Here is a 26,946-nt window from a genome sequence, read left to right as displayed (position 1 = left end):
TCTTCCCCATTCTGATGCTCGGTTTGAACTTTAGCAGGTCATCTTGGCAATGTCTATAGCCCTAAATATATCAAGTTTCTGCCATGTACTTTGCCGATTAGATATTTGTGTTAACAAGCAGTTGAACAGGGGTACCTAATAAAGTGGCCAATGAGTGTACAGTACTGTATACTATGCACGGTACACTGCAAACCTCAATGCTGAGGGCTATGTTGAATACTTAAATTTCAATCCATCTTTGACAGGTAGCACAGCTAGCATTATTATTCATGTAATTCAACCTTTTGTAACTTAGTTTTGAACAAAACCAGATGTAGCCTCTACTTAAAGGCCCTCAAATCTCAACATCCACAGTCTTGGCTCTACTTATAGTTGTGAGGGCGTGAAGCCTAGCCCAGCAGGATTGATGAAACTCTTAATAGGCGTATTCGATATGCATACACAATATATAAACAAGAAGTGTCAGTCAAGTACGCAATCGAAAGGCAAAGAAGTTTAGAAAGAAACTAGGTAGAGATCTGGCAGACCTAATGTCACAACCCAATACAAAGACACGTTTCTGAGGGTCACCAGCTTGTGTGATCACAGGTGCCTCATATAGCACAACACAGCTTCAAGCACAGCGTAATATAGTGGTTGAAAAAAAGCAAGTCTCAGTTTCTACTGTGAAGAGACTTTGTTCAATCTGCAGCAGTCCACAGATGGTATTTCAGGGCCCTGTTTTGTCCGTTAAGGACTGGCTTTCTTACTGCCACTCAACCTCTCAAACCTGCAGCACCAAGTCAGTAGAAACTTTACAGTAGAAACTTGACTTGCTTTTTTTCAACCTGGACTGTTGTGCTACGAGGCGTCTTTGATCACACAAGCTGGTGGCCCTCAGAAATTTGTCTTCTTATTGAATTATGACTTTGGGTCTGCCAGATCTCTTCCTATCAGAGTTTCTTCCAGTCTCCAATTTGCCTTTGGACTGAGGAGGACATCACTGGAATCACTGGCACATTTTTTTTTTCTTTTTGTAATTTCTCTAAATGAAAGACCTATACTTCTAAGGGTAATAATGCTTTGTTTCATTTAATTTGTTAATTGCTGTTTTCTTTTCATTATCACTGGAATATAGTTCAAGTAGTACCTCAGAGGCTGTAGTTACAGACTGTTCTAACACTGCTTTAAGACACAGGGTTTTTAAGTAATCAACACAAGTTGGGACACCTGTGCAAATTGTTTGCTTCAGTGTGCAAGGCTTACTTTAAATGCTGCAGAACATATGTAATTTGTAACATATTAGATGTTCCCTGAAGAAGGCCCTGATGAACATGAATTCCAGTGCACAGCTAGTAATGCTCAGGAGTAATAAAATACTAACATTGGACAGAGCAAGGTTATTATACATGAGGAGTTCTGACATATTCCAATAGATGCCAATACATTATAACCAATAACAGTTCTAGCCTTTTGTCCCAAAGGCCAGCTTGATCAAACATTTTGTGAAATCATAATTTAAAAGTAAATGGAAAAAAGACATTTTTTTAAAATTCTAATAAATTATCCAAGGCACTCATGTTGAATAAATATGAGGAAAAAAAGACACACACGAAATCTTGTAGGTGTAAAACTAAAGAATTCCTATATAAAAAATTGTCAAGTGCACAGTGCTGACCATTTTAGTCAGGTCCAAGCTTAATACAACACCATGATCAAGCAGAAAACACATGATGTACGCTGGATCTATACTGGCTGAAACCACCTCTTTTTAATAATAAAATTACTTGTTTCTTTTCATATCCACTCCTCCAATGAAACAGCTTCCTTAGTCTCTGGTGATTATTTTAGTTTAAAATATTTCTTTTTTCTGTTCTGGCTTATGTTGTTTTCAGTCATCCCCTTTAGTGCTCCATCACTGGTGAATATCATTTATGATTCAGTTGTAGCTTGAGATAGGGAATCCAGTAGCTGGAAGTAATTGTATTTGATGTCATACTCCATGTCATACCAGAAGTTCACTGGGGAAAGACATACATTTACGTTATTAAGAGTAAGTCTACTTATTACACTAACTGCATGAGATTGGAGCTGTCAGTATATACCAGTGTGCTTTGAGTCACCTGCTCAACTTATTGTTTAAATTCATTTAAAAACCAACAGTACAGTATTTTAACCTGTGAATTCCACTATCATACATTATTACACACTACTAACAAATACTTACTTTGAAATATTTTGTGCCATATACTGTTCCCAGATACCACAGCATTTTAGGTAGATAGGGTGTCACAATGGTCCTTTAACTAAATGACAGCGAAGTCCTCTTAGGGTTGATTTCCCAATAAATCATTACAATCCAGCTTTCTTAGTACCATGAAACATTTTCAATATCACATTGATAACTATTTAAGTGTTCAAGTGTAGAAAAATTAAATTACATCTATCTAAAAACATTGTTTGATTCAGTCCATAGCAATGACTTAACTGTGTGATCCTGAGCAAGACACACACACAGTCATTGGGCTAGTTTGAGAAATAATAAATTGAGAAAATAATCTGTTCTTGGTATAAAACTATCATCTAAGTAAATGAACACTATAAATGAATCTGACCTGGTAATGCTTAACAGAGTTATTAAACAAACTATTTCTAAATACTTAAGTTCTTTGATTCATTCATTCAATTTCTGAATCAATTTTATTCCAGTATACAGTCCTGCAGACTGAACTTAATCCAGGATAAAATAGGCATAGAGTAGATTTCCTAAAATGGGACATTTTGGAATACATTAAATGTGGTGTGGGGAATCATTTATGTGAACTGGATGGCTCCCCACATTCATGCAATGTAAAATGGACCAAACACAAGGTCACAAATAAAAGTTTGGGATTATGTTTATAGGCCGACATCTTTTACCAATTCTTAAGCATTTATATCAGGAATAACAAGGCAAGCAGATGCAGTCTTATTTTTGTTTTACTATCTATATCTTAGCTATGTACAATTGCATGAGCATACCCAGTTAGAATACAACAGAATAAAATGTTACAGATCAATTTCAATGAGTATAAATGCTTCACATGTGCAAATAGTTTAGAAGAATGCATCTGATTTTTGAAAACTTAACATGTAAAAATGTAAACCCAATTTTGTACAGTGTGTTGTTCTATGCAATGTGGAATATTACATAAAATAATACTTTTTATATTAAAATATTTAGAGACAAACTTTTTGCATCATAGTTATAACTTTAAAAATGCAATTTAAAAAAATATTTCTTTTTGAAGTAAAAAAAAAAGGCTTGGCTTAAGCAAGTATTTTCATTCACATTTAAAAATGTTTTTTTTTTTTTTAAATAAATAAACCTTGAACTTAGCATTTTAAATAAGCCCACACACTTGCTTTTGATTATATATTCTGCTATCTTAGCCTTTAAAGAGAAATTAAAATATTTAAACCCAGGTAGAAAAATGTGAAAGCAAATAAAATCTGCAAATTATTATTATTTTTTAACAAAATGCAACATATACCTTGTTGTCCTGTCCATGAAAATAAAAATCACAGAAGGAAAATGTAATGGGGAAATAAAAATATCAAAATCTACACCCTCATCTAACTGCACTAACAAAACCACTTATTTCTGAGGGCTCTGAATTTAATGAAGTTGTCTACATGTCACTAAATAGGATTGTCATCCTAGATCGAAACCCTGGGTAGGAAAATATGACAAACATACTTGACATATATTTAATCTGTTACTATTGCCATATTTTTGTTTAAATTACTGCTTACAAACAATTTTTAAAATGTCTTTTACCAGTATTAATTAAAAACATAATTTTCCTTATTTTTCTATTTTCAATTGTGGTCCTACATATTATTCTATTTCTGCCTATGAAGGCAGCAAAATCTGACAGGAAGTGTCCCATAGTGTGCAGTAATATTCCTCACCATCAGTGACTACATATTCATCTGTCTCAAAACTAGCTTGCTAGGTTTGTAAGTAAAAAATGGAAGTCATTAGATGAAAAATGGTTGAAATTCAATTGAAAAGACATTTTGGGGTTTCATGTGCTTTGTAGAATTGCTGTAACCAGAGTGTGCGTGTGTGTGTGTGTGTGTGTGTGTGTGTATATATATATATGTATGTAAGTAAAACAAATATATAACACAAAAAATAAAAAATCTGGTAATGAATGAATGGAACTTGAAACAACAATATTCAAACAAATAAAAATTAAAAGGAAACAATCAGAAAGGTGAATTACAATATTACTTTTATAAAAGTCTTATAGTAAGCTAGACCTCAACAAATTCTTAAGGTGTGGTAATATTTTGGATTTAAGATTTCAAAAATCTGTAATTCTCAAGGACTCAATGTGACGATCTATATGACCTCTCCTGGTAAGTTTCAAATGCTATCACATCTAACAGATTCTCAAAGAATTCCTTCTTTTTTTGAGGGGTAAAATATTTAACATACTAACAGATAAGTTGTTATCTGGTAGATATTAGCTCATTTATCAACAGCTATGGCAATGCTTGATTGCACACTGATTTTTTGCCAGTATTTCTGCTGTTCTCATTAATGTAGTGGCAGATTGTGGTATCTGCTAGTGTTTTTCCTTCAGTTTGTTTTGTTAAGTATTGAGTTTAACTCATGACCATCACTCTGGCAGTAATTTACAGTGCATCCGGAAAGTATTCGCAGTGCATCACTTTTTCCACATCCATATTACTAACCGAAGGTTGTAAACTGGATATGGGCGCTGGGCGCAGGGCGCATCGAGGCATACACGCACTGCAACAAGCCCGCCACAGAGAAAACAAATACGAGAGGATTCAGCGCATATGTGAATCACATTACGGTATTACAGTACGGAATCCCCAGATGTCCAAACTACACGGCATAAACCGGATATGGACGCAGGGCTGAACTTGCTGTGCTCCACTCTGCCAGCAGTCGGTGTCAGCAAAGGCAACGGAATCACATCTCCACAAAACGAGACCGCTTCACTACAGATATGCGTATGTAATTAAATGACAGTTCCCCAGACGCACCCACCCTCCATGATACGTCATCCATCCAGATATCGGACGGAACAGAAACTGATTGCCATTCTTGGATTTCCGATTTGCTAGTGAATCACGGGCTTACTTACTTTGTTATGTTACAGCCTTATTCCAAAATAGATTAAATTCATTTTTTTCCTCAGAATTCTACACACAACACCCCATAATGACAACGTGAAAAAAGTTTACTTGAGGTTTTTGCAAATTTTTAAAAAATAAAAAAACTGAGAAATCACATGCACATAATAAGTATTCACAGCATTTGCTCAATACTTTGTCGATGGACCTTTGGCAGCAATTACAGCCTCAAGTCTTTTTCAATATGATGCCACAAGCTTGGCACACCTATCCTTGGCCAGTTTCGCCCATTCCTCTTTGCAGCACCTCTCAAGCGCCATCAGGTTGGATGGGAAGCGTCGGTGCACAGCCATTTTAAGATCTCTCCAGAGATGTTCAATCGGATTCAAGTCTGGGCTCTGGCTGGGCCACTCAAGGACATTCACAGAGTTGTCCTGAAGCCACTCCTTTGATATCTTGGCTGTGTGCTTAGGGTCGTTGTCCTGCTGAAAGATGAACTGTCGCCCCACTCTGAGGTCAAGAGCGCTCTGGAGCAGGTTTTCATCCCGGATGTCTCTGTACATTGCTGCAGTCATCTTTCCCTTTATCCTGACTAGTCTCCCAGTTCCTGCTGCTGAAAAACATCCCCACAGCATGATGCTGCCACCACCATGCTTCGCTGTAGGGATGGTATTGGCCTGGTGATGAGCGGTGCCTGGTTTCCTCTAAACGTGATGCCTGGCATTCACACCAAAGAGTTCAATCTTTGTCTCATCAGACCAGAGAATTTTCTTTCTCATGGTCTGAGAGTACTTCAGGTGCCTTTTGGTTAACTCCAGGTGGGCTGCCATGTGCCTTTTACTAAGGAGGGGCTTCCGTCTGGCCACTCTACCATACAGGCCTGATTGGTGGATTGCTGCAGAGATGGTTGTCCTTCTGGAAGGTTCTCCTCTCTCCACAGAAGACCTCTGGAGCTCTGACAGAGTGACCATCGGGTTCTTGGTCACCTCCCTGACTAAGGCCCTTCTCCCCTGATCGCTCAGTTTAGATGGCCGGCCAGCCCTAGGAAGAGTCCTGGTGGTTTCGAACTTCTTCCACTTACGGATGATGGAGGCCACTGTGCTCATTGGGACGTTCAAAACAGCAGAAATTTTTCTGTAACCTTCCCCAGATATGTGCCTCGAGACAATCCTGTCTCGGAGGTCTACAGACAATTCCTTTGACTTCATGCTTGGTTTGTGCTCTGACATGAGCTGTCAACTGTGGGACCTTATATAGACAGGTGTGTGCCTTTCCAAATCATGTTCAATAAACTGAATTTACCACAGGTAGACTCCAATTAAGCTGCAGAAACATCTCAAGGATGATCAGGGGAAACAGGATGCACCTGAGCTCAATTTTGAGCTTCATGGCAAAGGCTGTGAATACTTATGTACATGTGCTTTCTCAATTTTTTTATTTTTAATAAATTTGCAAAAATCTCAAGTAAACTTTTTTCATGTTGTCATTATGGGGTGTTGTGTGTAGAATTCTGAGGAAAAAAAATGAATTTAATCCATTTTGGAATAAGGCTGTAACATAACAAAATGTGGAAAAAGTGATGCGCTGTGAATACTTTCCGGATGCACTGTAGATTTATGTCACTCCAAAATCCACATTACTGTCACTGAACACTCATTTGCATGTTGGCCTCAAGTTTAATAATAAATTAACCTATTGAATGAATAATACTGTGCTCAGAGTTAATTTACAGAATTGTCTGTGTTCTCATCTCAATTTTGTGAGCATATTTCCTAAAAAAGAGTGTGTTTTGTTTCATAATTTTGCTTCACACTGCCACTTTTCACAACTGCAACAGAATCTGAACATATCAGACAATTGTAATGCCCTTGACACAGGCAGAATAAAAAAATACTTATTGGGCTACCCATTTTTGAAAACGGTTTTCAGTGTCAACATTTTTCAACTTCTAAACAAGCCATTTATTTCAAATCACTTGCAAGTTTCTACCCTCTTCTCTTTCTGCCATTGTTGGGTCTGCTTGCTTGTCTACGATTTCTCTGAGACAATGAATGCCTGGCTGTGCTGCTCTAAGTGATTTATATAATGCATGCAACTGGACAAGACAACATTTGGAAGACTTCTGCAGTTAAACTATGCTGCACAAGCACAGAAAATAATAAATACTGTATATACAACAACCAGAGAAAAATATCCTTTCACCTGCGATACAGCCATGAGATTGTTGTACATGATGAAACCATAGCGATGGTAGAAACATCATCTCTCCTGCTTTTACAGTGCAAGTCAGGGGTCTTGCATTAGGATATTCTGGAAACTGCTCTAAATCAGGATTCAAAGGGTCTAGAGGAATCCAGGGAACCTAAAAATAAAAATTATAAAAAAAATAAAATAGGGGTTACATTTTCCAAAATTTTTAAAAGACACATTCATCTAGTAAAGGGAAGAAGTAAAAGCTGTTAGTTTATATTAAAATCCCTTCTTACTTTATCAACACACTCTTCTTCCACAATACTAAATGTACCATCTTCCTGCTCATGGAATGTTGCTGGATGGTACAACTCTGAATAAAATTATAAAGGCAAGAGTCAAGGAAGTGCAAAATTGCTGGACCCATCTGCTCCCATCACTGATGCAAGTTAATCTGCACAGAATCCCCTCAGAGCCCACAGTGAATCTGCAGTCGTAAACAGTAGGCAAAATGTTTAGAGTATAAATAAATATGACATTAACAACATTAGGCAAACAGATAAAAATCCATCATACAGAGATCCTGACCATAAGGAACAAATGGTCGATCCGATGGAGGAATGAGAATAAATTGCTTTTCTCCAGATATCACGCAGTACAGGTTCTCGTAGTGGTCTTTGTGCACTAAGGAAAAAATGAAATAAAACCAGCTTTATGTCAGAATCAACAGGCTTTCCTACAACCAATGCAGTTCAAATAAATTACAAGAAAATTAATCATAATTTTAACTAATAAGATTTAAAAAAGACTCATTAAACATCTGTCCTCCTTTAACCATCATAACCAGCACTTGAAGAGCCTTCTAATATTAAAAAATAGGGATGGGCAATATGGCTAAAAATTAAAACTTATATTAAAATCACTCTGCGGTGGGTTGGCACCCTGCCCGGGATTGGTTCCCTGCCTTGTGCCCTGTGTTGGCTGGGATTGGCTCCAGCAGACCCCCGTGACCCTGTGTTCGGATTCAGCGGGTTGGAAAATGGATGGATTAAAATCACTTCTAAATATTCTTGGGGGGATGGCACAAAATGAAGGTTTCTCCCAGTGTGCAAACTGAAAACACAACTTTAATTCAAAAACAAAATTTTATTGTCAGTGAGGTAAGGTGTAGAATTTTCTATTTTTTTCACATCACTTACAAGGACCTTTCCTTAAACTGTGCAGTTTTATTTGCAACTTTTTCTTTTATTGCAGCCCTCAGTGCTCTTCCCTATATGTCAATGTTTCATCAAGATACTCCACCTTTAAGGTGCACATAAAAAGAAGCTATAAAGCTTTTGCAGATGACTAAAGAATGCAATGGTACCTGTTAAGCTTCTTTCTGTATCTGCTACCAATAAATTTAAGGTGTAGGCAGCAAATCCCACAAAGAAAGTACAGGGATTTTGCAGCATCTTGGCCTGCACACCTTTGTGTTTCCTCTTCATGTTGTCACCATTGTCATACTATAGGATTGCCCGCTGCAGTCATTAAAAGGAATATTTAGTTCCTCAGGTCTGTCCAGGACAAAAGAAAACAATTTCTCCTACTGTCTCAGTTGAAAAATACACTAAAGCTATCAGATGCTGACAGGCTTTATTTTCAAAAATCGGATGTGCGTCCACTTTCAGCTACAGCTGTCTTTTTGAAAGCTTTGCATTTTACATTAGTTTGACATCCAATTTTTCATATCCAAAATAATTTCAGACAACCAGCTTTGTTGTCATTTGCAAGAGAGCCTCCATTTGTCACATCCTTTGCACTAATGTTTTGACTGTACACATTTGACCAGTTTATCAAGCTAAAGTGTTTGCTTGACTGTTTAACTGTACAATTTGGTTAAAAAAATAGATTTTTATGTCAGAACATCACTTTAAAACTTTAATTTGAATTAAACGATTGAAGAAGAAAAATTAGCCAGCCCTACTATGGAACAATAATATAAAGATATTTTCTAAATCAGCTTTGGCAATTCTTACATTGACCTGGTTAAGTCTTTAATATTGGTTTTTGCCCTTATGCTCCGTGTGGGTGAGACAGTCCTGTGACCCAAAAATGGATGGACTGATGGAAATTTGGGCTGAATATTCTGAAACTCCCCAAGTTCTTAATAAGGTGAAATGGTAAGGCAGGCAAACTTGACTAAACGGAAAATGATGTTTGTATGAATTTGCTCAAAACTTTTCTGCTACATACTAAATAAAATCTTCAAGCTTAAGTGACAAGATCAGTTCTCTCCCCCACCACCAACACATTTTTCACCCCACAATCATTGAGTACGTTATTGTATTCTGAAGTGAAATTAATACATTTAAACATAAAACATTTCTCATTTCAAAACATGAAATAAGTGCATGCACAAGAAAATGGAAAATGTGAGTTTATGTCCGTGTAATAGTGTCTTGAAGGTAATGTGTATAGAGATGTACTGTATGTGAACTGTGTGTAATGTGTGAGCTTAATCCTTTCAGATTATTATCCAAATTTATGTATGGTATATTCTGATTGGTTAGTTGATGCTACTGGCTCTGGCCCTACAGACTCTATAATGGTTTAAGCCCATCTGAGAATATATGTACAGTATGTATAAAGAAGGTGGTCTGAAAGTAGGAGAGTGTGTATGGGCCAGACAGAAAGTGTCATCAAGTCCTGTGTTTATTGCACCGAGGAGTGAGTAAGGAAGAAGCTGCTCTTTTATCAGTTCACAGTGGATGGGTAAACACCTACTCTTGAATCCATTTGAATATCAGATCATTAACAGGCATGCCTTTGTGTACAATTAATACATTTGTTACTTATATAAAAAAATTATGAAAAGTATATACCAAATACCAGTATAATGTACCTACCAAAACTATCAAAATTTTTAATTACACCATGAAATGAACTTTTAGCCATACTTCTCACTCTTGCTTTCTGTGTAATGGCATTATCCATCCATTTCATGAACAATAACTGAAGGAATAAGATTTAAATTACTTGCATGGTGGGACTTGCTGTTTGGCATATTTTTCATACAGACAATCAGAGTTAAAATACAAGATACGCCTATAGCATTGTAAAACAGCAATTAAAAAAGCACAAAAATACAATGTGGTGGGGGTTGGGTGGGTCACGAAGTAACCAGAATAGCAGGCTGCAAACTAGAGGTGGAAGCCAAAACTTGTAAGCTCTGCAAGCCTGTTCTGTTTACATCATTAATTATAAATGATTGTTCACTTTAAGAAACTTGATAGCAAGCTTTCTCTTTTTAAATTAATTTAATTGCATTCACCCTCCATTTCCCATTGTGAAAGCCAATTTTTCCAACTAATGAAATTGCTTACATTCTCTTTTATTTTTATCAGATGCTGCTTAGAATCACAAAATGAACAGTCTACTTACAGTAAGTAACTGGTACTGGTAACTGGTACTCTTACTTTCTAAATAACAGAAACTGAAGTATGTGCTGTTCCAGCTTTACTGGCTATCTTCTTCAGTGACAGAGTGCAAAATAGTGGCAATAAAAACAAGGTATTAAGTTACTGAGTCAGGTTCCAGAGCTATGACTACAACTGCTGTCCTATACCTCTATTAAATGTTTCAAAATAGCTAAAAACTCCCATCCATCACTAAATTAAACAACCTTCATTAAAGATAACGATACAATACTAACATACTTGATGTGATTGCAGCGGATTCTCCCATCCAAAAATTCACAGCATCAGGCTTCTTGCCTGCAAACAAAACAAAGAAGAAGAATTGTGGAGTTAGGTCAATTATATCAACTATGCACCAAATCCCACTTGCCACATACTTTAGTTGTACACCTGAATGCCTCTTGTAACCCCACAAGCCCTGGTATCTTGTGAAAGGAACCATAAGAGTATAGGGCTCTGGGGCCACTGCTGCATACCATTGAGAGCCTAAGGCAACCACAGTTATTGTCATTAAGCTTTGAACACCTCCAAATGTTCATCACAGACAGGCTGACAAGGACCACAGGAGCCCTGTGTTTATGGTATTCAAATATAGTTTTCAAATTTGAAAAATTTGTTTGGTGGAATTCATATCATTACTACTCTCAGTATTACTGTTATTTCCTCTTAGATTTAAAAAATACATACAAAGACTTTGTCTACTTAAGCCTTTCTTTTCACCTTTTTTGATAAGGTTTTGACCATATTTTCTTTTACTTTATATTGGGAAATTAAAAAAAGTTTTCTGTGCCATCCATAACAGAAAGGTAGTGTGTCAAGGTGTCTACAATAACATTCAACACTATATTAGAAATATAAATATATATCTCAGTATGCCTATTCCTAGCTGCCCTATGATCAAGCAGATTTATGAGAATGTACTGGAGCTTTAACTGAAATTATATTAGATTAACCAGCATGAGTGGGTTTTGTGATTGACTGGCACTTGTTCAAGGCTAGCTCCTGTCTTGCAGTCGAAGATGATGGGTTGAGCTTTGGCCTCCTTTGATCCTGAACCGAAGAAACTATGATTGAAGATGTTACGAGAATATTTAATAAGTATAAGACAGGGGACTCATTGATCAGTACATCTGATCAATGTACAAATACAAACTAACACACACACACATTATATATATATATATATATATATATATATATATATATATATATATACACACACACACACACACACAGTACATATATTTTATATATTTTTTTATATATATGCACATATATACACATGCACACTTCACATTAACACTTACATTCTATTTTGACACTAGAACTGTCACTTATTTTTCTAATTTACATATTTGATTGAAAATTACACATGAAGCTGAATTTTAATACTTTTCAAAGGCTTGTCTTTTTTTATAGCTCCACCCCCCCACCCCAACCAATTAGAAAATTAAGGTCAGTTACCTAAGGCCTTACTCATCCAGGGAATATGTGTCTCCAGGTCTCCAGCCAACTCTGGTAGCTCCTCTGTCAAATTGGAACACTGCTTTTGAATATAAAAAACTCCATTGGCACTACATTTCTGCTCAACTATGTCCAGAAATGAGGCAAAGGGCATGCGGCGCTCTTCAGGCATCACAAATCGACCCTGGAATACTGCATCTGCATAACCATTTGGTGTGACAGCAACACTAATGATCTTTGTGCCAACCTTCTCCCTGTAGTAAAACACAAAATTGCACATGAATTTTCTCATGATGGTTAACTACTCAAATGAAATGAAAACTATCCATCAAATGTATCTGAGAATAACTATGAAAAATTACTGATAAATCAGCTTTAAGGAGGTTTAATGGATCATGGCATTAAAATCCTACTAGTGGTTAACTGCAAATGAGCAAACCTTTAAACTTATCTGGTTACAAATTAAACAAATGCATCTACCAAAACTGAGTTTCACAGTCAATGCAATTTTATGTCATAGGACACTATGAGGATGATGGAGGCAGGACAACAAGTGTAGGTAGCAATGAAGTTTAATCAATATTTAAAACGTCACTGACGTCTGTGTATTTAATAATTTCTATAATATACATAACCTGTTTTTTATTTACATACAATATATAGTTTATTTCCACTAATTACTATACTACATTGCTTGCATTTCATTCTTAGATGTAATACATTTTTGCTTTCACTTTCATTTCACGTGCTCTGCCAGGAGAAAGTATGAAGCAGTTCTTTGCTTCCAGAGATTTGTAACAAAAGACAGTGAAGGTTCTAGTTAAACAAATTTGTCTTATTGTACCACTACAATCTTAAACTTTTAAAACACATTAACACACTTCAAATTACAGTACCAAAGCCTTCCATCTGCTCTCCAAACAGAATGATAAAGAGCATTCTAACCACCACAGCTGTATTCATCCTCCTAAATTCCAATGAGGTTTTCCCCAACAGAGCCTGGCAAGGACTGTATGCAAACGTATTTAATACAAATTAAGTATAAAGTTACTATTTGTGTTTGGACTTTTTTTTTGTTGCTGTTGTAGTTATTTTGACATCATTGTGACTTTGAGGCAGTATTGAAGGCAGACATACCATTTTACAGTGCATTTCCCAGAACTGGACCCAGTCCATTGGTGGATCTAATTACACCCTGCTGGACTCGCTGGTCACAGGTATCTTCCCGTGATTTATGCCATAATTTATACAATATGTATTCAGAATATTTAGATAGAGAAGGGCTTCATCAGTTTAAACCATTGCCACAATAAACTTAACCTTTGAAGAGAAATGAGAAATGTGTAGTTTCTATATCCTGTGTTTAAGCCGACACTCTAAACTCCACTGACCTGCAACTGTGTGCTCTGTGAAGCCTCACCTGAGGTATGATGGATTCCACTTGGTTAAGGCCGGCCAGTGGTTGAAAGCATTTCTTATGATGCATGGCTTATTGGGTGTGATCCAGTCTCTGTAAAACTCAAGTGGGGATGGCGGGCACTCCAAATAGGACACAGACTCATTCAGATAGAGTTCTGAGGATAAACAGAATTTAAAAAATGGAAAACAACACACCAGTGAGTGGTCATTAAACAATTTTTTTTTTTTTTTTTTAAATGGCCCCTATTAAAGTCAGAAACCATCTCTTGTGTGAAACAGAATGGGTTAGATGGCTTCCTTACTTTAAATTTCTGGAAAATTCGTTCCATTAAATATTTACTGTCCTCTTGCTTGCCTAAATTGCCTTTTCTACCACATATCAAAGATATGCACGTTAGGATAATTGCTGGCTTTAAATTGGCCCCAGATGAGTGTGACTATGTGCGTGAATGAACCCTGTGATGGCCTTTCACCACACCCATGGTTGGTTCCTGCCTTACACTCGAATCACTAAAATAAGCACTTTTGGATTGTTCTTTGCTTGGCCCTTTAATCAATTTATTGAAGGCATCCAAACCAGTCTCTCCACAACAAACCACTAAAGATCACGAGAGACGCACATCTATAAGGCTTATGACCTTAAGTGGTGGAGACTGGGTATTTGGTGTCCCGAGATCAACCAAAGCCATCCTCTTGCATTTACATGCAACTTTAGTGACTTTTTCTCTTACAAGAAAATTGGTGAGTGTATGTATGTTACCTTCCTAGTGACTGCAGGGAGAAGATCAGAATCTAAAAGAAATTTAACATGTCTGCTAACAGAAGCTAGTGTTGTAACTAGTGTTGTGAGATTTTTCAGGTAACAAGGACAGAAGTTTCAAAGCAATGTTGTTACACGTATACTTGCTAATCAGGGACTCAGAGTGGTTAACATATTGATTAGTGCATGCAAGTACGATTTTTACTGCACACGTGACAAGAATGACCTTAAAACCTATAATTCAACACTGGTTAAAAAAAAATACTACTTTACAACCAACATTCTAAACAGTGCTAAACATGAATTGGAAATGTATCATATAAATGTCCATCCATTATCAACGTCATTTACTTGTGTGCAGGATCACAGGAGACAGCTGCCTATTCTGATGCTATCAGAGGTGACGGAGGAGTACGCCATAAACATGGTGCCAGTCCACTGCAGGGCACTAGCAAACACCCTTACCCTCACTTCAGAATTGTTAATTAACCTAACTTGGGGCTTCTCAGTAAACAGATAGAAAGAACTTTACTTGTTCCCAGAGGGAAATTTGGCTTTTCACAGAAGCTTAAATATATACACACATACAAACACGGTTGTCTGAAAATCCACCAGAATTACTAAAAAGAAAAAAAATTCTGATTTGGGAATTACATTCACAGAAAGGCATATACATGCATATTGCTGCTGGTATAAAGCAGGGTTTTCAAACTCAGTTCTGGGGACCCCCTGTGGCTGCAGGTTTTTGTTCCATCCAGACTAATAATCAGTAACAACAACTGAGAACACTGAGTTCATTTAATTAGCTGGTATTTTGTCTCTTCTTATTCTACATTCAGAAAAGCTCAGCAGCATGATTTTACATTTATAAGACATTTAGAAATATTTGTATTTTTGCTATAGATTTAAATACTTAACTCTCGTTTGTTGATTTCATTATAATTTGCCCTTTCTCTGTGCAGTTTTTCTCACTTCATTGTACCTTAATAATGACAATTAAAAACTAGCAGAGCAGACACCCAGGGAAACAACACTGAATACTGAAAGGCTGCAACTACTTTAGTGTTAGACCCACTTCTTCTTTTTCTTCTTTCAGCTGCTCCCATTACGGGTCGCCACAGCGGCTTATCTTCTTCCATATCTTTCTGTCCTCTCCATCTTGTTCTGTTACACCCATCACCTGCATGTCCTCTCTCACCACATCCATAAACCTTCTCTTAGGCCTTCCTCTATTTCTCTTCCCTGGCAGCTCTATCCTTAGCATCCTTCTCCCAATATGCCCAGCATCTCTCCTCTGCACATGTCCAAACCAACGCAATCTCGCCTCTCTGACTTTGTCTCCCAACTGTCCAACTTGAGCTGACCCGATAAAGGCCTCATTTCTAATCCTGTCAATCCTTGTCACACCCAGTGCAAATCTTAGCATCTTTAACTCTGCTACCTCCAGCTCTGTCTCCTGCTTTCTGGTCAGTGCCACTGTCTTCAACCCATATAACATAATTAGACCCACTAATTAGTAAAAAAAATGGATTAAACAATTAGAACACTTAGAAAAGTAGAATGAAAATACTGTTAAAAAGAAAAAAAATACATTATTCCAATACAACTGCTTAGTACATTTTAATATTTTTTATCTTACCAAACTTAGTTTTCTAATTTCTATACTGTTCCCAAAACACAGAACCTGGGAAACAACAGTTCACTTAAATAGCCCAGGAGTCAAATTAAAAACAAGCTGGGGGGAACAAAAACCTGCAGCCACAGTGGGTCCCCAGGGCCGAGTCTGAGAACCCTAAGGATTCCCAGCAGTGTTTCTCGACACACTTCACAGTTCGTTGGCTTAATGTTCTCAATGTTAGTGTGTAAGAGAGAGGATGAGTAGGATTGTTCAAAATGGCACTCCGCTTTGCATTCGTTTCTCCTTAGCTACTACCTCCAGGGGGTCAAGAGTGCATCCCATATCTGAGTCTGTCCTTTTAGTTAGCTTGCTGATTTGGTGGGTCCCTCTTGAAATGATGTTAACGGCTCAGCACACCACATCGTAGATATTTGTATTGGCCATCACTTAATTATAGAACATGTGAAGGTTGCGAATCCCTACATTAAAGGAGCACAGTCTCCAAAGAAGAGAGACTGCTGTGCCCCTTCGCATATAGTTCTTCTGTGTTACGAGTCCAATCCAGCCAGTCACTGATGTGGACCCCCAAGTACTTGTATCAATGCGCCACCTCTACATCCACCCCGTGACGAGTGATTGGACAAATTGGTTTTTGCTGATGTTGAGATGCACACAATTACTTCGGCACCAAGAAACAAACTTCTCCATCTGACTTCTATACCGTGTCATACGTGCAAAATCATCCGAGAATCTACAAGTGCCATGCTGTGATGTACAGGGTGAAGACATACGAAGACGCTTCCTGGACTCTGTTGGGTTTTAATTTAATTCAGATTATTTTTGTATCGCTCTACTGAGTGTAGGATCGGACCACTGAATCCCCCGCCTGGTCGCCGTACTTGAGCATTTATACCTGGCACTGTCTGCCAGGCTTTCCTCCCGATTCCCCAAAGACGGTACCTGCGCCAAGATTCGAACCTGGTGCTGTAAGGCAACTGGGCTAACTATGCCACTGCGACACTGAACGAAAACGATACATCTAAGACCATTTGCTCAAAGGTGTAATATACGCCAGCAAGTGAATAAGATAATCTATTCACTGAACTTTAAAAACTGAGAAAGTGTAAAGCTGAAATGGTCAGTGACGACGAGTAAATATGTTCGACTCCTAATGTGGCTACCCAGGTGGTAACTCACCTCTCGCTTGTTTAGCGAATTCCAGCAGACATTCACGCACCTTAGCCATGCTTCACCTGACCGTCAACGAGAACGCGCGGAGACACGTTAGTGAGCGGCTGAATGCGCTCCAGTGAAGCAAGTGGTCGCTTGCACCGACCTCTAGCGGGAGGAAGATTGACTCACTGTTTTTTTTTAGCCTTTTCCTTTGACGATCTGCGCCAATGTTTCTTTGTTTTTGATGTTTTTGAACAAATCTGTATCCTTATACATGAGAGTTCTGTATGTAATGAATGGTATAATCTATTCTTGCATTTGCCTTCAGAATTGTCGCAGCGCTCTGCATTTTCACTTGAAGAGGAGCGTTGTGCAAGAACAATGCACAGTAGCTTCTGAGGCGGCAATGACAGACACATCCAGCTCTGTGAAGAGAATTGTGTTCTGTTTTGTGCACTGTATTTACCACATTTTTGACAACCATTGCACGCCCAACTTACCTGGAAGGTGGTGTCTCTCTGACCTACCTTTCTCAAGATTTCTTCCAGTTTTTTTGTTGTCATCTTAGGGATTCAAGGCTGGGGTGCTGTCAAAAATCAGGGCCTGTTAAAGCCTATCGAGACATTCCTTGTGTGATTTTGGGCTATACAAGTAATACATTGTTGTTTCTGATGCATGCTGGTTTTCTGTGTCAGCCGGAGAAACCTACTTGTGTATGCCAAGACGACGTTCAACAGGACGTTTACAGCATAAACACAAATTCACAACCTTCTCGATTTTTTCAGTTGTTACATCTCTGTTACAATCAAATCAGTAAATGTTAACCGTGTATGTGACAAAATATCAACATACAATGAATGAAACAGTATGTAGTAGTGAAAGGACAGTCAGTCATTGTCCAACCCGCTATATCCTAACACAGGGTCACGGGGGTCTGCTGGAGCCAATCACAGCCACCACAGGGCACACACACACTAGGGACAATTTAGGATTGCCAATGCACCTAACCTGCAGGTCTTTGGACTGTGGGAGGAAACCCACGCAAACACGGGGAGAACATGCAAACTCCACACAAAGAGGACCCGGGAAGCGAACCCAGGTCTCCTTACTGCGAGGCAGCAACGCTACCACTGCGCCACCGTGGTGAAAGGACAAACTTTAAAAATCAATTTACAAACAGGTACCGTTAGCTAAGCGGAGGAAAGGTACGCTACCACACGTGGCGAGAGGTACACCGAAAAGCAGACAGACAGACAGACTTTGGATTTTATATAGAGATGTACTGTGAAAAATGAATTAGGTCCCAAACAGCACCTTCTATCCAATTAAGAAACAGTTTAGAATGAAAATGTTGACCTTCCTGGACATGAGTTTGAGATCCTTGAGTTAATTGGCCATTGCTGTTGGCTCACTTAGTGTCTCATTATCGTTTGTCTGCTGGTTAAGGACTAAATGAACAATTCTGAATCTTAAAAAGCAAGTTCATTCAAATCAATGGCTGTAACGAAAACCAGGCACCACTGCGGGCCTTCTTCGATCTGAGTTTCACGCCCTTGGTTTAAGACGTCTGTCTCTTCAGGCTTTGCACTTTTCTCCGAGTACGCCTGTTGCTTCATTGTTCTCAGAGTCGAGTGGATGTAGAACAATCTTCATAATCAGAATTTTACTATGGCAAAAATAACTATAAAATTTAAAATGAAAAAGCCAGTGTAACTGTTCCAAAGTTAATCTCTGTGTAGTATTTGTTAAGGGCAACACTTGACGTGCGAGTGTAAAGGTGGGGGTCTGCAGGATAATGTACAGTTAGTCTTCTTTTTCTGAGTTTGACAAGAGAAACCTATTTCAGTTGTAAATGCCATAAACTTGACAAGATTGTTTTTTAAATGTATGTAAAACGGGAGAGGAAATGATCATGTATTTACATGTCACACTTATTATAGAGGAATAGCCAGGTTCTGAAAAGCAATTTAAAAATGCAAATTTGAAACATTGAAAAGCAAATTAAAGCTCGCTTTTATACCAGGATCATTTTCCTCACTGCAGATGTTTCACTTGGACATCATGCAAAAACTTAGAACCTTTTAATTAGAAAAAGGGGTTCAGTGTTATCATTTTGTTAGAATATGACTTCAGTAAGAAGGGTATCTGTGTCTCTGCTTAGGAGTTTTTAAATAAATATGGACTACTCGTGTCAGAGAAAGAACAGCACATAGAGTGTAGTAAGTGGTGCAGCATGGTGTTTAGGGCCATGGTTCTTAAATTCTGCCTCAGGGACCCCTGTGGCTTCAGGTTTCCATCCCAACCAGCTTCTGCTTTTAATTGGACTCCTGCCTTAAATACTGTATGACTTCCTACCGCCTACATTTAAGTGTAAATCTCAAAACTACAAAACTAAGTCTGTTACATTTTTATTTGATTTTAATTTGATTTGCATGGAGATAATTTAGTGTTTGTTCCTTGGATTTAAAGATTTTGATCCTTGTTATGATTTTCATTCTGCTTTTCCAGGTACACTGGTTATATAAGCTGTTATTTAATAATGAGCACATTATTGGATCTTACACTGAAGGAGCTGTAGCTGTTCAGCATTCAGTGTCATTAGCCCACGTGTCTACTGTGGTCATCATTTATTGTCATTACTGGGATACAATTAAAGAAAGGTGAATTAATTGGAAAATGACAAAAGAGAGCAAAACCTTTAAAGCTATGGCAAAATACAAATCTTTGTAAATGTAATTTATTATGGAAGAGTCTGTTTTTATGTTCTGTATATTTTATGTTCTATTATCATTTTTAATTATTCTCTCTCTCTCTCTCTCTCTATACAGTGGGGCAAAAATGTATTTAGTCAGCCACCAATTGTGCAAGTTCTCCCACTTAAAAAGATGAGAGAGGCCTGTAATTTTCATCATAGGTATACCTCAACTATGAGAGACAAAATGAGAAAAAAAAAATCCAGAAAATCACATTGTCTAATTTTTAAAGAATTTATTTGCAAATTATGGTGGAAAATAAGTATTTGGTCACCTACAAACAAGCAAGATTTCTGGCTCTCACAGACCTGTAACTTCTTCTGTAAGAGGCTCCTCTGTCCTCCACTCGTTACCTGTATTAATGGCACCTGTTTGAAGTCGTTATCAATATAAAAGACACCTGTCCACAACCTCAAACAGTCACACTCCAAACTCCACTATGGCCAAGACCAAAGAGCTATCAAAGGACATCAGAAACAAAATTGTAGACCTCCACCAGGCTGGGAAGACTGAATCTGCAATAGGTAAGCAGCTTGGTGTGAAGAAATCAACTGTGGGAGCAATTATTAGAAAATGGAAGACATACAAGACCACTGATAATCTCCCTCGATCTGGGGCTCCATGCAAGATCTCACCCCGTGGGGTCAAAATGATCACAAGAACGGTGAGCAAAAATCCCAGAACCACACGGGCCTAGTGAATGACCTGCAGAGAGCTGGGACCAAAGTAACAAAGGCTACCATCAGTAACACACTACGCCGCCAGGGACTCATATCCTGCAGTGCCAGACGTGTTCCCCTGCTTAAGCCAGTACATGTGCAGGACCATCTGAAGTTTGCTAGAGAGCATTTGAATGATCCAGAAGAGGAATGAAACCAAAATAGAACTTTTTGGTAAAAACTCTACTGGTCGTGTTTGGAGGAGAAAGAATGCTGAGATGCATCCAAAGAACACCATACCTACTGTAAAGCATGGGGGGGGGGAAACATCATGCTTTGAGGCTGTTTTTCTGCAAAGGGACCAGGACGCCTGATCCTTGTAAAGGAAAGAATGAATGGGGCCATGTATCATCAGATTTTGAGTGAAAACCTCCTTCCATCAGCAAGGGCATTGAAGATGAAACGTGGCTGGGTCTTTCAGTATGACAATGATCCCAAGCACACCGCCCGGGTAACGAAGGAGTGGCTTCGTAAGAAGCATTCCAAGGTCCTGGAGTGGCCTAGCTAGTCTCCAGATCTCAACCCCATAGAAAATCTTTGGAGGGAGTTGAAAGTCCGTGCTGCCCAGCGACAGCCCCAAAACATCACTGCTCTAGAGGAGATCTGCATGGAGGAATGGGCGAAAATACCAGCAACAGTGTGTGAAAACCTTGTGAAGACTTACAGAAAACGTTTGACCTCTGTCATTGCCAACAAAGGGTATATAACAAAGTATTGGGATGAACTTTTGTTATTGATCAAATACTTTTTTTCCACCATAATTTGCAAATAAATTCTTCAAAAATCAGACAATGTGATTTTCTGGATTTTTTTTTCTCATTTTGTCTCTCATAGTTGAGGTATACCTATGGTGAAAACTACAGGCCTCTCTCATCTTTTTAAGTGGGAGAACTTGCACAATTGGTGGCTGACTAAATACTTTTTTGCCCCACTGTATATATATATATATTGTGAGCTGGGGGGCTGTTTGCACCCCTACAGGTTAAAAAATGCTGAAAGACTACCTTCACATTGCTCCCTTGCTTGCTGGGCTTACTTGCAGCCAATCTACCGCGCGGTACTTCACATACTTAAAAGTCCGAACAGCCCTTGTCAATTTTGGATTGTTTGCTTTTCTCTCTCTCTGAACTTCCTGCTCCTGTCATGCACTCCTTTGAAGAGGAAGATATGTTTGCATTCTTTCAATTGTGAGACAGAACTGTCATGTCCATCTTGTCAAGGAGCACGTTTGAACTTTTGAAAAAGAGACGTTTGTTTGCAGTGTTTGAATAAATTTCCTGTCTCTACAACTCCCTGTGTTTCTGTGCAAATCTGTGACCCAAGCGTGGCAATATATATACTGTACACTAGGAGGTTCCCCTCTGCTCGCTTCGCTCGCCAACCCCCCTGGCCTGTGCTACGTGCCAGCCACTTCACATCTCTGCCGCTCACATTGTGAAGTGGGAGGCTGAATGCACCCCAAGGAGATGCAGTCACTCTTCTGAAACTCCCTCTTAAACTGTGATAGGGAAACAAATAGTTTTTTTTTACATCCACTTTGCTGGATCAGCTGCTGGCTTACTGCTGCTACCGCGCCACGTGATCTACATCTCGCACGCGCTTCAAACATTTAAAAGCCTGTACAGCAGCTGTCCTACTCTTTGTCTTTTATTTCCGGCCCCGGGAATGGTTAAATCTTTTGGCACAAAGTCTCATCTGAAAATCTAACAACATCACATTAAAGTGTAATAAATTCTGAAAAGAATGACACCAAACATATATATGTAGGTTTTAAAATAAGCCTGATTTAAAGCATGACAAAAACGTCACATAAAATCGTTGCACAAAATTGTTGCACTTTTAGGCTTAAGATTTTATATACTGTATATAGAGTAGATATAATAATATAATATATATATATATATATATATATATATATATATATATATATATATATATATATAATAAATAAGACTTTATGACAAACACCCTCCGAACCCCCCACCAGCACATCCTCCTCCCCTCCCTTACTTATTTGCTGTATATTGCCTTGGACTCCAGTAAGTCTAATGATGATCCTCTGATGATGATTCCTGGTAGGAGTCAAAAGCTTAGGATGTGGTGGATGGCTGGCTTCATATTCCAGCCCTCACCCCCAGGCCGCCAGGAGGAGCTCTCCCGACAGCATGGACGGGCCCCGAATTCCAGCAGGGCCTCATGGACTATGTAGTTTTTATACACAGCCCTGCTGGATACCTTGGGGACCACCAGGAGTCGCTGTAGGGAGGCTCATGGACTCGTATGTGCCCTATAACCTGGAAGTACGTCCTGGTTACGTGAACAGGAGAGATGACGTACTTCCAGGTTGAAGAAAAGGACTTCTACCCTGACCCGGAAGGAATAAGGACTTGTGGGTAATGGAACAGGAACACCTCCGGGTCAGGGGGTATAAAAGACTCTGGGAAAGCCCAGTACACTGAGCTGAGCTGGGAGGCAGGGTGGCGAAGTGTCTGGCAGTGGAGGAATTGTGTTTGATTAGTGATTGATATTTATATGAGTAGTGTGGAGTGGAGGGTGCTTTGTGCACGTGATTATTATAAAATAAAAGAGTCTTGGACTTTTACCTGGTGTTTGGAGTGGTACCTGAGGGTTCAAGAGGTGGATTGATACCTCTACTGCGACAAGAAATAAAAACTATTTTAAGTTACGTGATTCATTTAATCTTTATATATAATACTCTACCATGGCTGTTCGTTTGTCTGTCCAGGATTTTAAATCACCTGTAGCTCGCAAACCGTTTGAACTATTGACGTGAAATTTGGTACACATATACTACTATATGTCTACTATCCGCTTTCGGGGTGACGATTGACCTCCAAGGTTATTCCGTTTTGTATTTTATTGTAGAATCAGCTCTCGGCAGCAGCCACCAGGGCGGCCATGCGTACGGGCACCGTTCTCATCCCTTCGCCATCACTTCCCCTACCTCTTTTTTATCTTAAATCATTCTTGAGGCAGATTGAAGACTTAAGTGCCAGCTTAAGTGAAGAATTAAAGAAAACATACTAATTGCAACAAAAACGTACTAATTGCAACACAAACATTGCCTTAATCAGTTTTAACGAGAAGAGATGCCGACAAAAGAAGGGAAGAAGCGGGCTGCTAGGTTGGAGAAAAGAAGAGCTGCTCAGGAAACAGCAAGAGCATGAACCTCTGAGCAAACGAATGCTAAATGTACAGAGAGAGTCAGAAAACTAGGAATGCTCAAGTCAAGTGTATTCGCTGGTGCGCCATTACTAGTATATAATAATAATTATATATATATCCTCTTTAATAAAATCCCTGTGTGCGTCCATGTGTCCGTGTGTGTGTGTCTTCTGGTGGAGTGCGCATGTGCGGGGCAGTCTTTAATAAAGGACATCATTGCTGGGGAGAGTGCTGATTGGGTCCTCGCGGCCGCTCGCATAAAATCCATTGCTGGGGAGACGCCACACATACGATAATCAGCTGCATGCCAGCACAGATTAAAACACTTGCTGGGGAACTGCACAGTACTTGCTGGAGAGACGCCACAGCCACGATTATCAGCTGCATGACACACATTACATCAGTTCCTGGGGAGACTCTGCTGATTGCCCACTGTTGTGACAGAAAATTAAACGCATATTACAGACAAGAGGAAGTACAGGGAAGGGCGGAATGAGTGGCAGAGTCACCGGCCTCTAGCAGATGCTTCAAAGGCTGCCTGACACGTCACACAAGACAGAGAGGGCAGAACCTATAAAATATCGCGCGGCCGATCCAATCGCATTTCGGTAAATGAGGTAACACCTAAAACATAAGGCACAAAAAATCCAATTTTTAAGTGCCTCTCAGACAGCCTTGGTATCACAATCCCTCCTAACCCATTAACAGCTGTGTTTGGTGTTCTCCCAGACGGACTTAAAGTGGAGAAGGACAAGCAAACTGTGATGGCATTCACTACACTTTAGGCATGCAGACTTATTCTGTTAAATTGGAAGAATCCTAAATCTCCTCTGATAAGTCAGTGGAAAACCAATGTTTTATATTATTTGAAATTGGAAAAAATCAAATTCTCAGTTAGAGGATCTGTACAAAATTTTTTCAAAACCTGGCAGGATTTAATCAATATTATTTTAGAATAAGAGAAATTATTATTACCGCATTTAATTTCCTTTTCCATCTCTTATTTACATATATATTTATTTCTCCCTTTCTTTTGTTTATTGTTGCCTTATTAAGAAGCCCTAAGCAATTCTCCTTCGGCTAAACTCTCCTTCTCAGGGGTGGGGTTTGATTTGTCTTCAATTTTGTTGGGTTATAAATTGATCTATTTGTATGGAATGATTACAATAAAAATTAATAAAAATTAAAAAAAAAAAAAAAATCCAATCGGGTACTGAGACGCAGAGACAAAGACGTGGAATTAGTGTTTGTTGTTGTGCAAGTGTTCACTCTGAGGATGTCAGATTTGAGATTAAGAAGCTTGGCCCGGTAAATGTCAGTCGTTAAAGGGGTTTTCCTAAATATATGAATTTTCATGATATTACAATAGGATGACTTTTAAAAGTAGATTTATTTTCACGCACATAAAATCCATTGCTGAGGAGACACCACACATACAATAATCAGCTGCACGCCAGCCCTGATTAAAATACTTGCTGGGGAACTGCACAGTACTTGCTGGAGAGACGCTACAGCAAGATAAAATAAAGAGAGGCAGGATAGGAGATCTTCAAACAGACACAAAACATCAATCAACAGCCACAGAGGAGAGGATAAATGTAATATTAATTATACTTACTGTATTGTCATATACGTTTCTATTTTATTTTTATTATTATTTTACTTTAGGCTTCTTGCAAAAATATTTTTGACAAAAAAAAATTAAGACAAGAAACAGAATGAGGTCAAGGTCCCTTGCAATTTAATATAGACTGTCCCTACTAATGTTTATTCACTACTGTTCTAGCACCCGTTATTGCAATGGGCTTAATGTCTAGTATATATATATATATATATATATATATATATATAGGCCAATGCCTGTCCTTCTGTCATGTGATTATTCATAAACTAGAACCTTGATATTGGTCTTAATTGAAAGCTTATGACCTAATATGTTCTGGAAATTCAAAAAAATGCAAGTAACAGGAACCCGGTGAGGACTTTAATTGGATGGGCAGAAAAGCTTTTTGTGATTAAAGCATGGTCTCCACAAGCCCATCTATTGACAATCCCCCAGGACACAATACATAGAAGTTCAGAATTCATAATCAAGTGTAACTTCTTATGTTTTTAAACAAAGGGCAGAGAGTTTATTGTTGTTTAAATCTAGCCTTTCGTAGTGGGATGGACTTGGCAAAACCATAGGTCTGCGTGTTTCACTGTTTTTTCATATTTTTTATGTGTTTTCTGTTGTGTAATTGTGTATTGCCCCTTTAACTGTGCTTCTATTCCTTGTGCTTTTTAGGTGAAGCCCAAAGAGCAGGGCCCCTGATGCCACTCCTTCTGTGCCATCTTGTTCACTATTTAAGGTTAGGGCTGAGTAAGTTCATATCACGAAATCATTCTGCTTGTTTTAGGATTATTTGTAAGTATTTCTATTTTTGTTTGATTTACTATTTTTTTGCAACTTTCTATCATATTTTGGACTTGCTAGCACTTGGACTGCCTTTTATGCAACTCCTTTGCTTGATTTTGCTCTTTTGGGCTTTTTCTTTGCATTTTTCTTTATTTTTTTGGTTAACAGTGAATCATTTATTTTAAAAGAGTCTTAATAGCCCTTTTGTACACAAGTAGATGGTTTATAGTACTCTATCCTCTTGTGGGACTTTTCTTACATGTTTTGGAACATTACAAGTTATTGAAACCAGCTTCCCTTTTTTGAGGCCTCCTAGGCTGAGACCAGCAGTTAGCAGTTGGATTAAGCTGGATTGGGGTGAGCCCTTTTCTGGACAGGCTGATGAAGGTCCTAACCTGCCTTTTATGGAGCATTTTGGAGGCCTCACACCATTTTTGTTATGTTTGAGTCCTACCCACATTATAGTAGTCTTCTAAAGTCAAAATAAGAGGCAGAAAATACCAGCAAATTAAATAATGAGATCAGTTTGATGGAGAAAAACTCACTGATTGAGAAACTGGCTGGAACAAAAATCTGAAGCTGCTGTGGGCCTCCAGGACGGGGATTGGAAACCTTCAATCTGAAGTAGCAGAAGTTAAGCCACAAAGTTCCCAGTTCAATCCCCACTTCTTACTC

The 26,946-nt window shown here is 38.5% G+C and overlaps 1 protein-coding gene across 1 annotated transcript; it reads right to left on the bottom strand.

Annotated features, from left to right (window-relative positions):
• Window positions 1–1,598: 1,598 nt before the first annotated feature.
• On the bottom strand, window positions 1,599–17,349 carry jmjd7 (jumonji domain containing 7). The gene is made up of 8 exons (XM_028821690.2): window positions 17,240–17,349; window positions 13,666–13,819; window positions 12,246–12,499; window positions 11,022–11,078; window positions 7,912–8,007; window positions 7,620–7,696; window positions 7,336–7,495; window positions 1,599–2,000 (listed from the first exon to the last, which is right to left on the bottom strand). Exons 1-8 carry the CDS (start codon window positions 17,286–17,288, stop codon window positions 1,912–1,914), a joined length of 936 nt encoding a protein of 311 aa, XP_028677523.2. The 5' UTR covers window positions 17,289–17,349; the 3' UTR covers window positions 1,599–1,911.
• Window positions 17,350–26,946: the final 9,597 nt, after the last annotated feature.

The sequence above is a fragment of the Erpetoichthys calabaricus genome, chromosome 16, assembly GCF_900747795.2.
Source record: "Erpetoichthys calabaricus chromosome 16, fErpCal1.3, whole genome shotgun sequence".
In the NCBI taxonomy this organism is placed as follows: Eukaryota; Metazoa; Chordata; class Cladistia; order Polypteriformes; family Polypteridae; genus Erpetoichthys; species Erpetoichthys calabaricus.
The sequence above is the reverse complement of the archived record's forward strand: the minus strand, read 5'-3'. Positions and strand labels throughout refer to the sequence as shown.